Source organism: Perca flavescens, chromosome 14 (genome assembly GCF_004354835.1).
Source record: "Perca flavescens isolate YP-PL-M2 chromosome 14, PFLA_1.0, whole genome shotgun sequence".
NCBI lineage: Eukaryota > Metazoa > Chordata > Actinopteri > Perciformes > Percidae > Perca > Perca flavescens.
Genome location: NC_041344.1, coordinates 30366709 through 30383391, shown reverse-complemented (window position 1 = coordinate 30383391; position 16683 = coordinate 30366709). Strand labels below are relative to the sequence as shown.

The 16683-nt window shown below is 41.0% G+C and overlaps 1 protein-coding gene across 1 annotated transcript in view; it reads right to left on the bottom strand.

Annotated features, from left to right (window-relative positions):
- LOC114568245 (gamma-aminobutyric acid type B receptor subunit 1-like) overlaps positions 1–3058 on the bottom strand; it is an 82750-nt gene extending 79692 nt beyond the window's left edge. The window contains exon 1 of the mRNA XM_028597724.1: positions 3029–3058. Coding sequence (XP_028453525.1) covers positions 3029–3032 — 4 coding nt within the window. The 5' untranslated portion in view covers positions 3033–3058. The remainder of the gene's footprint in view (positions 1–3028) is intronic.
- Between the last annotated feature and the right edge of the window lie 13625 nt (positions 3059–16683).

The following is a 16683-nucleotide window of genomic DNA, read 5'->3' as shown; positions in this document are numbered from 1 at the left end:
TTTTGAGATTATTTTCCACAGCAATTGTGCTCTACAAACTGGCTACATGCGCAGAGTACAGAGTGGTAGGCGAAACGTTTGGGGTCAGCAAGACCACCGTGTGTTTAGGGCATGTGCAATGCCATACGAACGAGGATGATGCAGAGGTTAGGCTACCTACCTGGAGTGGATAAGGCGCATGAGATCTCGCTGCGTAACTCCAAAGCGCACCTTGTGCCACAGGTGTATACGTATGAGAATAGAAATTCAATAGAAAGGGCTGGCCATCAATCATATTACTACAGGCTGTAGTAGATGATCGTTGCATCTTAAAGGTCCCATGACATAGTGCTCTTTGGATGCTTTTATAGCCCTTAGTGGTCCCCTAATACTGTATCTGAAGTCTCTTTCCCGAAATTCAGCCTTGGTGCAGAACTACAGCCACTAGAGCCAGTCCCACAATGAGCTTTCCTTAGGATGTGCCATTTCTGTGTCTGAAGCTATTGAGGAGGAGAGTGGGAGGGGCAAGGTGGAGGGTGGGGGTGTGGCCTTGACCAACTGCCACTTTTCTCGTTTGAAAGCCATGATGTCTCTCTCTCATGGGTTGGCCAAATTCTCTGGGCAGGCAAAGCAGAGAAAGGGGAGGTAACCTTGCTTGTTATGACCTCATAACAAGCAGATTCCAAAACGGCTCATCTGAGCTTTCCTTTTATCAAAGGCAGAGCAGGATACCCAGGGCTCGGTTTACACCTATCACCATTTCTAGCCACTGGTGGACCATAGACCATAGAGGGAACTCATATTAATGTTAAAAAACCTCATAAAGTGAAATTTTCATGCCATGGGACCTTTAAGGCACATTTGCATCGGCACTCCTGGTAGTTTTAAAGAGGATTTTTGTGGGCATTTTTAGGCCTTTATTTGACAGAACAGCTGAAGGCATGAAAGGGGAGAGAGAGGGGGAAAATGGCCGCAGGTCAGAATCGAACCCCGGGCCCACTGCGTCAAGGAGTCAACCTTTATATATGGGCGCCTGCTCTACTAACTGAGCTATCCGGGCTCCCGGTCTTCATCACTTCTGACCTGTTCAGGTGCGTCTGTTTAACCATAAAATGACCTAAAACGTTATCGCAATTCATTATTTATTCGGCAAATAATGTTTCCATTAGCGTTTATCACATAGGCCGTATATCGATCAAGAGAAAATCCGGTGACACAGAGCGTATAAACTTTGAGTCGATATTCATGAAATTCAATCGAATTGTACCGTTTCCATAAGCCATTTTTCCTCACTATCACTTAATTCGCATAAAAACGTGTGGATGAAAACATTGCTACTGTCTCCACCCTGGCCTCTCTGATCTGCTGTCCGTCAATCAGGACTTTTTTTTACCGAGTTGTATAGCATCAAATATTTAATAAAAGACCTAGTCTTGATCAACGGATAATCTCCGGGATGTCCCTCGCCATGCAAAAGTTCGTTTTGGGAAACAACAACAACCTTCGAGCTGAAAGTGGCAATTTTTTAAGAAAATGTGGTTCCTTTACAAAGTGTTTAGGGCATTTCCTCTCTAACTGGGACGTTTTGGGACCAATTGGTGGGATTGCTGTGGACCAAGTACACACGGAGATCCACTGGTAAGAGCCAATGAGGTTTAACCATGTATCAGCTAATTTAAATAGCTCACGTTACTGTATTGTGTCAACAGTTAAATTCATTTAATATTGTATGTGGCGTTTTCTTTTGCGGTGTGCAAATATTCCACCAAAACAAGTTCCTTCCTGAGACTATTTAGCAGAGCCACCGTCGCTGCGTCCGGAGCTTAGCGCCGCCCAAGAAGACGATTGGGATTGGTTTAAAGAAATGCAAACAACCCAGAGCGTTTTTATCTCCTATCCCAGAATGTATAAGTGGTGTAGCCAGACCTTACGCCACATGTGAACTAACCACAGTTGCCATGAAGGCATGAACTGACGGCGGTGCGTCGCTGCAGTTCATGGCGGTGCGCAGAATTATTATAGGGGAAACACAATAGATATGGATATTATATCACAGATACTGTCAGTACTGTAGAAGTGGAATATCTGTTAATAACATCAGCAAAATGATAATCAGTCTTCTAAATGGTAATATCAATCTTAACTGCTAACAGTGAATCATTAGGTTACCCTGGAAGTCAAACTGTCACACTATGTGATTGTAATATAATTTCCCCTTGTGAGATTAATAAAGTATGTCTTCTTCTTCTTTAGCTGACTGGTTGTCTATCACTGCCAAATTGTAATCTCCCACCCTTACCAAATGATACCTTGGCAGTCATTGCTTTAGCCTACTTCATCCACACAAACTGTTGGCAACAAAGCCTTTAGCTGCAGACCACCAGCCTGTGTGTGTGTGTGTGTGTGTGTGTGTGTGTGTGTGTGTGTGTGTGTGTGTGTGTGTGTGTGTGTGTGTGTGTGTGTGTGTGTGTGTTGATGAGAGGTAGATCAATGGACCACAGCATCACTGTGGAGAGAGCAACCGCGGTGTATAGGCTACACCTACTGTACTGTGGAGAGACACACACACACACACACACACACACGCGCGCGCGCGCGCACGCGCTGAGAGTGCCGCGTGCGTGACAGCGCGTCGAAGTCTCTTTATACAGTCTACGGTCGGAGTTCGCGTGAGCGGTTGATGAGCGCACGTGCAAGCGCAGAATTATGCCCAAGAGCAATTGCTACAAGGCAAGGACTACCTTGCTAGCCAATGTGTTACGTTAAAATGAATAAATCCCATTAACAGCATTATGGAAGCATTATGGAACCATGGAAACATGGCAGCCTGGCAAAGTCCTATATGATTAGTTAGCAATATTACATTCAAACTATAACTCAATCAACTGTGAATTAATAACGCTCAAATGTGTGCAGTTGTTGTGTTTTTGAAGCCCGTATGGTGCCACAATACCGCTGCCAGGTCAGTAACGTTACATTTCAACTACAGCACTGAAACCAAAGTTGATCATGTCATACATGAAGCCCACTGGATCAGAGTCCTACTCACACATAGTAGACGTCAGCCGGATGAGCAGGTTCCCATCGACTGCTGCTGGTAGCCGTGGCTCAGAAGAAGCGCCAGTGTGTGTCTGCAGCAGCGGCTGGAAGTGCTTTCCGTCCACGGTTAGTCCAGAGAGCGTTCAGCGGAGCCCATAACACGTCTGTTCCATGGCCCCACATTAGGCTACATCCTCTCAGCTCACTGCTGCTGCTGGGAGAAAAGCACGGCACTGTGTGTGTGTACACACACACACACACACACGCACGCACGCACGCACACACACACACACACACACACACACACACACACACACACACACACACACACACACACACACTGACGGCGTTTCACGGTGGAGCTCCCTCCCACTTTGCTTTCTTTTTTTTTTTTTATTTGCAAAACTTTACAAAACAATTTATACATTTTCTGAACAATATGGCATCATATACATAACTACACAATTTACCAGGGAACAGCATAAATCTTTGATAAAAAAAGAAGATAAATATCAGTAAAATAAAATATAAAAATAAAAGATATGTATATATAGAGTCGAGATGGGCACTTAATACATAATGAGAAAAAAAATATATATAAACATAGAAAACAATATAATGGCAATATGAAGAGGAATCAAGGCTATTGATCACATTTCCTTGAAAAAATCTTGCAGTAGATTAGCTATATAAATAGTTTTCTTATTATTAATAATTTGGATAGACTCAAAAAAGTTCCGGAATTCAATTCTGAAGTGAGCAAAAGCTGGTCGAGATTCCCACTTTGCTTTCACCCCAATCCCTCACTCTCTAGTGACGTAACTGAGAGATGCCGCCTTAGATTCTGCATTCACTATGCTTTATTTAAACTCAATCAATCAATTTATTCATTTAGTTTTCATATGAAGTATTCACTTATACATCACTTTAATGTATGCATTAAAACTGTGGGGAAAAAAATAAATATATTTTTATATATATATATATATATATATATTAGGCTTGGGCAGATGTGAACATTTTCTAACCGGTTTGACATCGAGCCAAACACTGGACTATTATACCGAATTTTACTACTAGGTGAAGGAGACTGATTAAGAAGAGCCCATAATGAGAGTGCAGCGACTCCAGACTACTCGGTGGTGGTAATGCACCTTTATTCCATGCCTTTTTGCCTGCAGTGTTTAGGCAAAGAAATTATAATGACCTCTTTGACGTTTCCCCATCAAGTTGTGTTAATGTTATATCCATGTCTTAATTGTCTACAAATGAGCTGAGTGTCAACGCTGTTTGACATCGCAACGAGGAGCGAGCTGGCCTCAGAGCGGAATAGGATGGGTCGCCCGTAGCCAAAGACAAAGGTAAGCCTCTAATCCTTAACTCTAGTCTGGCGGTCTAGCGTTAGCTTCTGCAGTTTTCAAATGCACGTGCATTGCAAACCAATTCTTATCTTACCATTTAGTCAGTAACCCTTATTAGTCCTTTAAAGCTATTCTGGTGCTCCAAAGAATAAATTCTGCCTCAAACATCCAACCCGTGCTCACTCCCAATTCGTAAAATACGGACGCTTGGGCAGTGGCTGTCAGCGTCAGATACGACGCAAAAAAAGCACCCTTCAGTGCGTGTGTGGAACGCACCGGGTAGAGCAGAAGCTACGCGGTGCTTGAAGATGACGTAGAATTAAGAGAGACAACGGTAGAGTAGTATGAAAGCCTGAAATTCTGTGTAGGGAGGCTGGTTGGGTCAAACAACACATGACTTTTACCCAGGAGACCGGGGTTCTTGTGCCTTGTCACGGAGACGTAGCTTTTATAAGCACACCCACCATCTTTTCCTAAACCTAACTGCATCAAAAGTGACACCAAAAGTCCCGACCCAGCCCGTTTAGATTTGGCGCTAAAGGAGACTTTTAGCGTCAATAACAAACGGCAAAAGGCACCTGACCAAGCATCCGTATTTTTTTCGCGGTGGGAGTGAGAATGTGTTGCAACATCTGTCTGAGTACAGAGTTCTCCTGTCTGGAGATGATCAGTATCCAGTTCTAACCTGCTGCAGCCAGTAAGGGAGGGCCTGAGACTCCCAGTGCAGACCGGTAGACCTGTGTGAGCTCCCCAGACACTTCACAGCATCACAGCCTCTGTCTCCTGCTCATCTCCTGCTTCATCACGCGTTGAAGGACTCCACACTCACACTAACAGATTTGGATGAACTGCCTCGTACATAAACGTGCAATGGGACATGGAACAGGTGCATGTGCACTCAGGCCTGACTGAAACAATGCATGTCAATACTGGCCTTTATTAGGAATTGGATAGTGGCCACAGAAATGTTGCTGATATATGACAGAGGTTCATCCCTTATTAATGGGAAGTCTGCAGTGAAACCGGCCTTACCATGATCCGTATAGTCTCTCCGAGCCAGCACTGTGGAGTAAGGTTTGGCTCCACCACAGATGCTTTCTAGGTTATGAGAAAAAAAAACACTCTGGGTCGTTTGCATCTCTTTAAACCAATCCCGATCGTCTTGGGCGGTGGCTCTGCTAAATAGTCACAGGAAGGAACTTGTTTTGGTGGAAGAAAACGCCACATATAATATTAAATGAAGTTAACTGTTGACACAACACAGTAACGTGAGCTATTTAAATTAGCCTCATGTGTATCTCTGTGTGTACTTTGTCCACAGTAATCCCACCAATGGGTCCCAAAACGTAAGCTTGGACAGATAGTCTAGCTAGCTGTCTGGATTTACCCTGCAGAGATCTGAGGAGCAGTTAACCATAGTCCTCACAAATCCACCGGAGGTTAGAACGGCAACACAGAGAAAGAGGAAGGCAACGGACATCCGGCTGAAAAGAGAAACATCAGGCGGTATTTCCGGGCAAAAGAAATTGTTAAATATTTTAAAAAGTATAGTTTGATGGTCACAGACTGACAAATACCTTTCCACCCTGCTAGTCCAGCTGCTGCCTGTGTCTCTTTCCTCAGCATGTTACACTATCCCACCTGTTCTCCATTTTCATGCTGCAATTATTAACAGATTATAAATGGATCAGCTTCATTATCGCACTGATAAAAGTTGCTTTTAGACCTTGTTGAAGTGGGAAATGATGGGCTGAGCTTGACAGAGGACATTGTGGCTGGTGTCCGTCTTCAGAGCTGTCATCTGTCTCCTTCCCTGTGTCCCATCACTTCCTTTTATGACTCCCCCCGTCCTCCATCATGTGTCACCTTCACCCACCACAGATCTTAAATTACAGTCTGTGGCCAATTCTTCCCGTCTTGACTTGCCCCCAATCTATCCCTCTTCAACTCGTTTATTATCACAGTGAATTATCACATTCTCCATCCCCTTTCCCTCCTCAGCTCTCCAGCTCATCTCTCCATCTCTCTCTAGGCTGTCTGGGTGTATTTATATCACTGCTAAATAATGTAAGATCAAAAGAAGATCATTGTTTGTTATCTATTTTCTGACCATTCAACTCTCCCCTGTGCACAACACTCCACTGATATAGTGGCTATGCAGTTCAATTACAACTCTCTCAGGAGCCACTTCTGAGTCCTCTCCACAACTTTTTTTTTTTTTTTTTAAGATTATTTTTTGGGGCTTTTCCCTTTATTTTGAAAGTGGATAGACATGAAACGGGGAGAGAGATGGGGGATGACACGCAGCAAAGGGCAGCAGGTCGGATTCTAACCCTGCGCCGCTGGAAGACTCAGGCAACATGGGGCGAATGCTCTTACTGGGTGAGCTAGATGTCGCCCCCCTCTCCACGACTTTTATCTGGGATGTGTAATGGGACATTATTTGTAGCTGGAGAAGACTCATCACAGTTAGAAACAGTGTCACATTTTGGGAAATACACTTATTCATTTATTTTCCTCCTGCTTTTAGTTTTTCTGCTAAGCCAAACTTTGCTACATTTTTTCTTTTTTCCCTTCATTACCGAAGCACCAGGCGTGTAGCCAGTAATGGGCCTGGTCTGCACTGGCCCACCCAGCCAAGTTTGATCAGAATACATTTTTATTTTTAATATTCAAATGTGATTAAGGAAAAAAGAATATAAACTTATTGAAAATAAATGTATTGTTGTCTTGTATGTAAAGGTATGGAGCTAGAACAGTGACAGTAACCTGTGGTCCTCAGATCCACAGGCAGTGGTCTTTTAACTGTCCCTCACTGTAACTCCAGAGCAGGGGAGGCTGCTTTTTGTGTCTATGCCCCAAAGATATGGAATACCCTGCCAGTGGAACTGAGAGAGGCCTCCACACTGAATATTTAAAAAAAAAGGATAAAAACCTTTCTTTTTACAAAGGTTTATGATTAACAGAGTTTGTTGCTGTTCAATGTTGATCTTTTAAGTGTGTGTGTGTGTGTGTGAATATCCTCTGTATAACTATGTATAAAGTAGGGCTGCCACCTCTTAGTCGATTAGTCGACTAATCGGTCGTTTTGGTCTTAGTCGACTAAGATTTTTTTAGTTGATTAGTCATTTTTTATGCTTATTCATGCTTAATTACTTATTTCCAAAAAACTTCTGAGCACATTTATGGTAAACACAAGATTTAAAGTGGTGCTTTTGCAGGATTAATTGTGGAGAAACTCAGTTTTACAGATGGTTAATTAACTACATTTATATTGTGCTTTTCTAGTCTTAACCACCTCTCAAAGCGCACAGCTCTGTCAATTAAATCAACTAATCGATTAGTCGACAAAATCCTATAAGTGTTAGTCGACTAAGAATTTCTTTAGTCGAGGACAGCCCTAGTATAAAGTGTTTTATTTGTAAGTGTACTTTTTTGTACGAAGCACATTGTGTTATATTAACTTATATGAAATGTGCTATAGAAATAAAGTTTGATTTGATTTGATTTGGTATTGAAAATAAATATTGGCATTGAAAAATGTTGAACTGAAATATAAAACACAAACATCAAAAAGTTATAATATCACAATCCTATTATATTATTTCAATTTGAAATTTGTTTGCATTATGAAAGGTTTTTCAATGTCAATCTACATTTTTTCTTGATGTCTGTCTTTTTTCAGTGACAATGTCACTGGTTTTCAGTTTCAACCAAGGGGGTAAGCTTCGCTTCAGAACTCGAGCCATCTATGGCGCCATTTTGTTGCTAACTGGCCATCACCTCCTGTTAGCATTCCGCTGACCGCCATTTTTTTTTTACGTCACTTGACTGCGAATAACTTTACATCAGAAATGTTTGAAGACTCTATTTGTCCGTTGTTTAGTTCCAAAGAAACACAACAATGTATAAAAGGCTCCATTACCTTGTACCTCACGTTATGGCTCCGTAGCAGACGTTTTTGTAAAAATAGGCTAACGATTGTGTCATAACCAAGTGACTTACTGTCGTATAGTAGAGGAATTACCGTATAGTACAGGAGAAGCTCGCAGGCAGTTTCGACTTACATGAGCTGTTTAGGTTTAATTACTAATGTTAACTAGCATGTTAGTTAGCAATAATTAGCCTGTGCCCATGTTATCTCCTTACATACACCTACAGTCTCCGTCTCTGTAAGATTGGGAATGATTGAGATTTCTCTCGGCACAGCTACCAGAAGACTTACAACTTTCAGACACGTTGCTCACGTCACATTCTCTCAGTTGGAGGCTGCGCAGTAAAGCTGGCCATCACCGGAAAAGTGCTTCTAATAGCCTTCACTGGTCTCCGTCCAGAGACACGGGGTCTATTGGTCCATTATATACTGTCTAAGGTTTCAACTTTCTGTCACCATTTTGGCATAGAGGGGAGGGGCTTGTGGGGAGGGACAAAGAGGGTGCAATTTACGGATAATTTGCATACTGGCGAGAGACTGCACGTCCACAGGAATCCTCACAGATGTGTTATTACCCATATCTGTGATGGCTTCCACAAGTTCACGTGGAAACTCCAAATGTCCTGTGAGTCTATCTAAGTAAGTTTGTCTCTGCCATTTTTTTCATATGGAAGTGAGCTGGTATAGTCTTAACTTTTAACGTAAGCTGTGCTGTTTTGGCAGAGGTTAGCACACATAAGCTAACTTGTGGCTAATTGTAGCCAAGTCTCCCACCAGGGATGTCAATCTGTTTTCTATAATCTAGTATTTATAGTAACAGTAATTCCTGTCCTTTAGGCCTAAGGCCAGTGTTATTGCTGGTGCACAAGGCTCGACTCTCATTTGCTCCGTCATGGATGTATAAGAGAACGAGGCCCGCTCTCTCTACCTGGCTAACACTGGCACCTAACCTTATCGCCTCTCCCCCTCCCCCATAACTCTCCTCCAATCACAAGTATACTGTAGCTGCTGACAGGTTTCTAGGCAAATCTCGCTAACAGGCATAACGTGTTCACTGACGTGTTCACTGACAGGGAGGCAGGCCAGCCAAGCCCGATCCGGCAGGGGGAGAGTTCTAAGCCCGAAAAAGCTACCTCTTCTTATGACCTGTCTCTCTTAGTTACGCTGTTATAGTTACGCTGTTATAGTTCTAGACTGCTGGGGGACTTCCTTCCTTCCTTTGACACACTGAGCTGCTCTCTCCTCTCCCTTTCTATTACTATTACTATTACTATTTGTGTGTATCCCGTCCCAGAAATGCTTGTTACTAATCCTAGCTTCTGGGGAGTTTACTCCCTGGAGTCCTTATGTTTTTTTCCCCCAGCGTATTTCCTTGGAGAACGTTGGCACCAAGATCCTGGTTCCAGCTGTCGCCGTGGTCCTGCTGCACTCCCTGCTGAGCTCAGCGGTGCCCTGCAATGTCATGCAGCTTCCTGTTGAACCCTGCAGCTTCCCGCTACATCCAGTCACTGTTCCATTATTAATGTGACAATTATTGCTACTGTTCATCACACCCCCAACCGGCCCGTCAGACACCGCCTACCAAGAGCCTGGGTCTGTCGCACTGCTTGCTCTTGAGGGAATTACTGTAATTGTTGGGGCTTTGTGGTCTATACCTACTCTATCTGTAAAGTGTCTTGAGATAACTTATGTTATGATTTGATACTATAAATAAAATTGAATTGAAAATTGAATTGAATCTCCTAAAACCAGCCTGCTTCTATGTGAAAAAAGTGAGACAAATAGACTTATTTGAGATTTGGAGGTTGCAGGTGAACTTGTGGAAGCCATTGCAGATATGGGTAATAACACATCTGTGAGGATTCCTTTGGAGCTACAGTCTCTCGCCAGTATGCAAATTATCCGTAAACCGCGCCTTCTTTGTCCCTCTCCTCAAGCCCATCTTCTCTACGCCAAAATGGTGACAAAAAGTTGAAACTGAAAACCAGTGACATTGTAAAAATCCTGACAGGGTAAAAAAAAAAAAACTTTCAATGAAAAAAGACATCAAGAAAAAATGTAGATTGACATTGAAAAACCTATAATAATGCAAAAAAAATGTCAAATGGAAATAATATAATAGGATTGTGAGATTATAACTTTTAAGTTTTATATTGAAATATAAAAACTGAAATTCAACATTATTCAGTGCCAATATTTGTTGTTTAAATGCCAATTTTTATTTTCAATACCACAGGTTACTGTCACTGTTCTAGCTCCATATAAAGGGTATCGTTTTTCTTTCTACCCAGACCCCATTTTTCTATGTTATTGTGTCTAAGTGTCTGATGAGAGCAACAATCTTTGAAATTGGTCTAGTATTGAGAGAGAACTCTGTAAGCGACAGCCGTGAACCAGGCTGCAATGTAACCCTACAGTACAAATGTTCAGCGTTAGTTAGTGTCCACTCAAAGTTCAGTTTTTGCCGCTGACAGGCTCAGATTATTATTCTAAGTGTCTGACAACATTACGGAAAGGATCCCTACAGAGATAGATCTTTTTGTTAAAGAGTAAGATCCTTTTTGTTTAACGTGAAACAGCCCCGAAATCACCATCACCAAACCCACCATACTCCATGTAGATAATCACTACTTTTAGCGTGTATAGAGCCAGCATATTTTCACAGCTCGTTTTATTTCAACCAAAACTAGGGTTCAGACTGTCGCAAAAGTGGTAAGATGAACCAAAACAGCCTTTCGTAGTTTTATTTTGTTTCTGTTTTCTGTTTATTTACATGGAATCTGGTGGCTTTAGTGATAGCAATTTCACAGATGTTTTTATGTTAAAAAGAAGGATCTTACTCTTAAACAGAAAGGTCGACCTCCTTAGAAATCCTTTCCATAATGTTGTCAGACACTTAGAATGTTAATCTGAGCCTGTCAGTGGCAAAATGAGCACTTTTGTGGACGTAAATTGAAGGTGCGCTATTGCCCAATAACTTAGATTGTAGCTTGTTTCGCTGACTGCCGACTGCAGTGATCTGGCTTAATACTGGACCAATTTTGCTTACTACCTGCCTATTACTGACATCCTATGTGCAAGAGAGGGGTTTGAAAAATGCAGAGTAAGCTCCACTCTGTTTCACTGAAGTTTCAAGGCTACAGGGCCAACCAAACTGTAGGCCAGGGAAAGGTGGACTATTCATTTATTGAGAGGAATCGGGACCATCTAAAAGTAATCTTCAACATTGTGCTGTTTTGTGCCAAGCATGATATCCCCCTACGTGGACAGGGAAAAATGCAAAGGAAACTTTTTCGAACTGTTCAAGTTCATGTGCAAATATGATCCACAGATCTAAAATCGGAGAAATTACAGTACATACAAAAATCCATCATTACAGTACATCCACTCTGAATAAAGAGTTATTAGAACGTTTTCTCCAGCTATGTTGTAAACCAGGCTTTAGAATGAAGACACTGTAACAAAGAAGTCAAGTGCAAACACGCAACAATTGTGCGCACCCACAGTTTTAAAAATGAAATCACAGAGTATAGTATACAAGTATACACATAATACTGTTTAGATCAAAAGTTCAAGTCCTCCTGTTGGAGCGTCCACCGCCTCTGCATGTAAATGTTTGAAGTCAGATGAGAGAAACACACACATTATTCAAAATAATACGTTTTGGGAAACAAATATAATGTTACTACAACAAATTATCTAAATTTTAAAATTAAATTTCACAGTACAAATTAAATTAAATTAGTTCACACTGATACATCAGTTCTGATACTGAAAGTCAGATGTTGGCCAGTCAGTTCAACATCATGGGAATGACACTGACCCTTCAGATGGATATCAGTCTTATGTCCGTGTGGTAGGTACAGAGCTGGCGTGGTTAGCCTAGCTTAGCATAAATACTGGAAGCAGGGGGATACAGCTAGCCTGACTCTGTCCAAAGTTCAGAAATACACCAAATGTATGTAGTTTGTTTAAACCGGAGATCTTCAACAGGGGGTCCGGGACCCCTAATGGGTCCTCAGAGTCACCACAGGAAAGGCCTCCAAATTATTGTTAATATTTGAAATTTCTTTTTCAAAAATGTAAATGTTTTAACATGAAACATACATATTATTAGCAAATATAAATCCCCACTGATGACTAAGGCCATCCACAGATCCAGTTCATCCTGAGGATTCACTGTTTAACATTAAAACATGATTTATAAAATCATGCTGACAATTATTTTAATAGCTTAGTATTTTATGCACTAAAATGGTATGTATAAAGGCTTTAGGCTGCCCTACACGTTATTGTAGACCCAGTTTTATATGCAAGGGTCCTTTGTTTAAAAAATGTAGATAGCTGAGCCCGATCCGGCACCTCTCTTTAACCTGCCTCTCTTAGTTATGCTATTATAATTCTAGACTGCTGGGGAAGTTCCTTCCTTCCTATACACACTGAGCTGCTCTCATCTCTCTTTTCATTTGTTTCCTTTTGTGTGCATCCTTATCCCAGAAATGCTTGTTACTAACCTAGCTCTGGGGAGTTTACTCCCCGGAGTCCTTATGTTTCTTCTTCGCCCAGAAAATTGCTTTGGATTATTAGGGAGGCACCAAGACCTGGGTCTTGGGTGCACCCTGCTACGCTCTGCGATTGCCTGCAGTGTCCGGCTGCGCCTGCTACGTATACCCTACTATGACATGAACTACTACGACTACCATTGTAGTCACTGTTCCATTATCATTATTATGACTATTATTGCCACTGTTCATCACACCCCCAACCGGCACCGTCAGACACCGCCTACCAAGAGTCTGGGTCTGCCGAGCTTTCTTCCTAAAAGGGAGTTTTTCCTCGCCACTGACGCAATAGCTACTGCTAATGCTTGATCTTGGGAATTACTGTAATTTGGGTTTTGTAAATTATAGTGTGGTCTAGACCTACTCTATCTGTAAAGTGTCTTGAGATAACTCTTGTTATGATTTGATACTATAAATAAAATTGAAATGAATTGAACTGAGAAGTCAAGACAGCCCAAATCACCATGAACCTGGGTGTTTTACTTTGAAATTTGTTTTATTTTGTAAAGTATCCGGCTGCACTGTGGCCTTCCTGTATGTAATTACCATAGACAGAATATAATGGACCAACAGACCCCGTTGCTCTGGACGGAGACCAGTGAAGGATATTAGAAGCACTTTTCCGGAGATGGCTGAGCGTTACTGCGCAGCCTCCAACTGAGAGAGACAAAGTAAATGTGACGAGAGCAACGTGTCTGAAAGTTGAAAATCTTCTGGTAGCTGTGCCAAGAGAAATCTCAATCATTCCCAATCTTAGAGAGAAGGAGAGTGTAGGTATATGGAAGGAGATAACATGGGCACAGGCTAATTATTGCTAACTAAAATGCTAGTTAACATTAGTAATTAATCCTAAACAGCTCATGTAAGTCAAAACTGCCTGCAAGCTTATCCTGTACTATACGGTAATTCCTCTACTATGTGACACAATCATTAGCCTATGTTTACAAAAACGTCTGCTATGGAGCCATAACGTGAGATACAAGGTAATGGAGCCTTTTATACATTGTCGTGTTTCTTTAGAACTAAACAATGGACAAATAGAGTCTTTAAACCCTTCAGATGTAAAGGTATTCGCTGTCAAGTGGCGCCAAAATGAATGCTAGTCAGTGGAATGCTAACGGGAGGTGATGGCCAGGTAGCAACAAAATGGCGCCATAGGAGGTTTGAGTTCTGAAGCGAAGCTTACCCCCTTGGTAATTACCTGCCTTACTTTCGCTCGCGGCTCGTGAAGAAATACGAAGAAATGATCGCTGCAGCGCACATCTGGACAGATTGAATAACATGGGCGCCGAAATGAAAAGAGATCCGCTTCGCGGCTATTCACAGCACTTCAGCGTGCAGTGTGTGGCGTTACATGATAGAAATACTTCAGAAATGAAATTGATATCAATCTTCAGGTAGAAACACTGAACTCTTGGAATCTCCTGAATAAATATGGGACTAACCAGAGGACAATAAACACTCACACAATCTATCATATATCATTAGTGTCAAACATTGGCTTTTAAGTCATACAGCTTGAATCTACCTTAAACAATTCAAAAATACTAAGACTATTAACTCTCCAGTTGAAGTAGACGATCCGTTGACTAATACTAGTTTCATTTTCACTCCATTAAATTCTTCTAATAATTATATTTCAAGTTAACTGTAAATATGTAGCATCCACCTCTTGGATTTACTAGTAGTTGGATCATTTTTGGTTAACCAAACCATTTAAGAACTCAAAGGCACTTTAAATAAAATACAAAAATCACCAACTTGGCTATTTCCCTAGACATAAATTGGGATATGGCTATCTGTGCAATACCCATGGAGAAGTACCTCCATCTTCTCTTTCCAACCTGTAGAATATGACATTCCCACTGATGTCATCTCTCTTGTATTATAGGTAAAGAAAAACCTGCTATTTTTTGGTTCCAACTGGAAACTAACTTTTGGGATTCCGAACCAATTTATTTTTTGTTAGAAATGTTCCGAACGTTTTAAAATTAGTTGCGTTAACCTCAACTGAACCCATTTCATGTTGGTGGAAAAGAGTGTGTCAGTGGTGAACTGACATTTGACAGATACACTCCTTAAATGATGAAGTTCATGATATCAGTGGCTTAATATTTTGAATTAGCCCAACCGTCCCAGTGTCCTTACCGACAGTTTTGCACTAGAGCCCGACCGATATATCGGCGGGCCAATATTAGGCATTTTCCGAACTATCGGTATCAGCATTTATAATGGCCAAATATTTAAAAAATAAAATAAAAACGGACAAAACACCCTTCAAGCATATTATGAGTGTTGGCGATGCATAGTTTGTCCACCAAAGGGCACTCTACAACGTCCCTTTTGGCAACACAGATTTTTTTTGCTATTGTGTTTAAGTTTCATATCTTAAGTTTGTATTTTTATACAATTTATTTATCAGAACTTTAATATATTTTGATCTTCCTCTGTTCTGTTGTGACAATAAAACAACCAAGTTTATTTTTAAACTGCATTATCATATTATTTTAGTGAGGACTCATAAATAACTACAAATAACTAATGTTAGGGAAATCTGTTTATGTTTTGTTAAGCGTTTCTGGATTTTCTTTTTTAAATATATATCGACCGAGATATTGCAATATCAGATTTTTAAATCACCATATATTTGTATCGATATCGGCTTTACAAATCCTTTATCAGTCGGGCTCTACTTTGCACATACTACCAATGGTGTTTCTGCCAGCACATACCGCCATGAAACTACAGGCCCTAGTGTAACCAGAATTAGATTTATTAATTTAGATTTATCTTGCACAAAATGTACCCCCCTCCCCCCTCTAATTAATAATGCTACTTCAACAATAAAGCAAATATGATATACCTAAAAACAGAAGTATTTGAGACTAAGTAAAGCGCCGTAACCTAACAAGTCTATAGTGTGATGGAACAATAACATCTGAGCGGCAGTTGGTAGTTGTATTTAGCCGTTACAGAGCTGTGGGACGCCAAATAGGTGACTGTGAGCCAGGTACAGGCACTGCCAGATGATGTTCCTTTCAGGGGCCGTGGTAGTGGAGTTTAATCTGAAAAAGTGATTAATGTGTTGGCCAACATCTGTGTCCCAACACGTGACGGTACGTCAGCACGGACAGCAGTGTGTCCGAGCTGCTGACAGATAGAAACATGTCGGGAATTAATGTTGAGGCTTGCTACACGTAAATATCATTGCATTTAATCAGCCGTGGAAAGTAACGGTGCCGTACTTCAATACAACTGTAAGGTACTTTTAATTATTTTAATTTTACTTCTTTTAAGTTTTACTTCTCTATTTGTATAGCTTTAGTTACTTTGCATATTCATATTAATTATACAAAATATTATAAATAATCTATGATGTATTAAAGTGGATAAAGAGGAGACTTTATTGATCTGGTGGTGAAATTCACAACCTACCTGCCAAGTCAAACCTCCGCTGTTATTTTGGTGAAAGTAACTCAAAAGTAATGCAAAAGTAGTGTAAAGCATTAAAATTCAGAGACAGTAATATTGTAATATAACTAATATACGTATAATTACTCTCAAATGACAGTAACTAGTAATCTATATGTATTACTTTTTGGAAGTAACTTGCCCAACACTGCTCACTGATCCCCCTATATTTCTGAAGATCCTAGACATGGTTGTGACCTGCACTTCGTTAGTGCTTTCTGATCAGCCTGTGTTTGTAATGAAATAAGAGGTTGCTGCGGCCCAACGTACGGGTTGAGCATGTCAATAAATGCAATGTATAACTATTATCAGCCCTCGCGGCTGATAATAATAACAC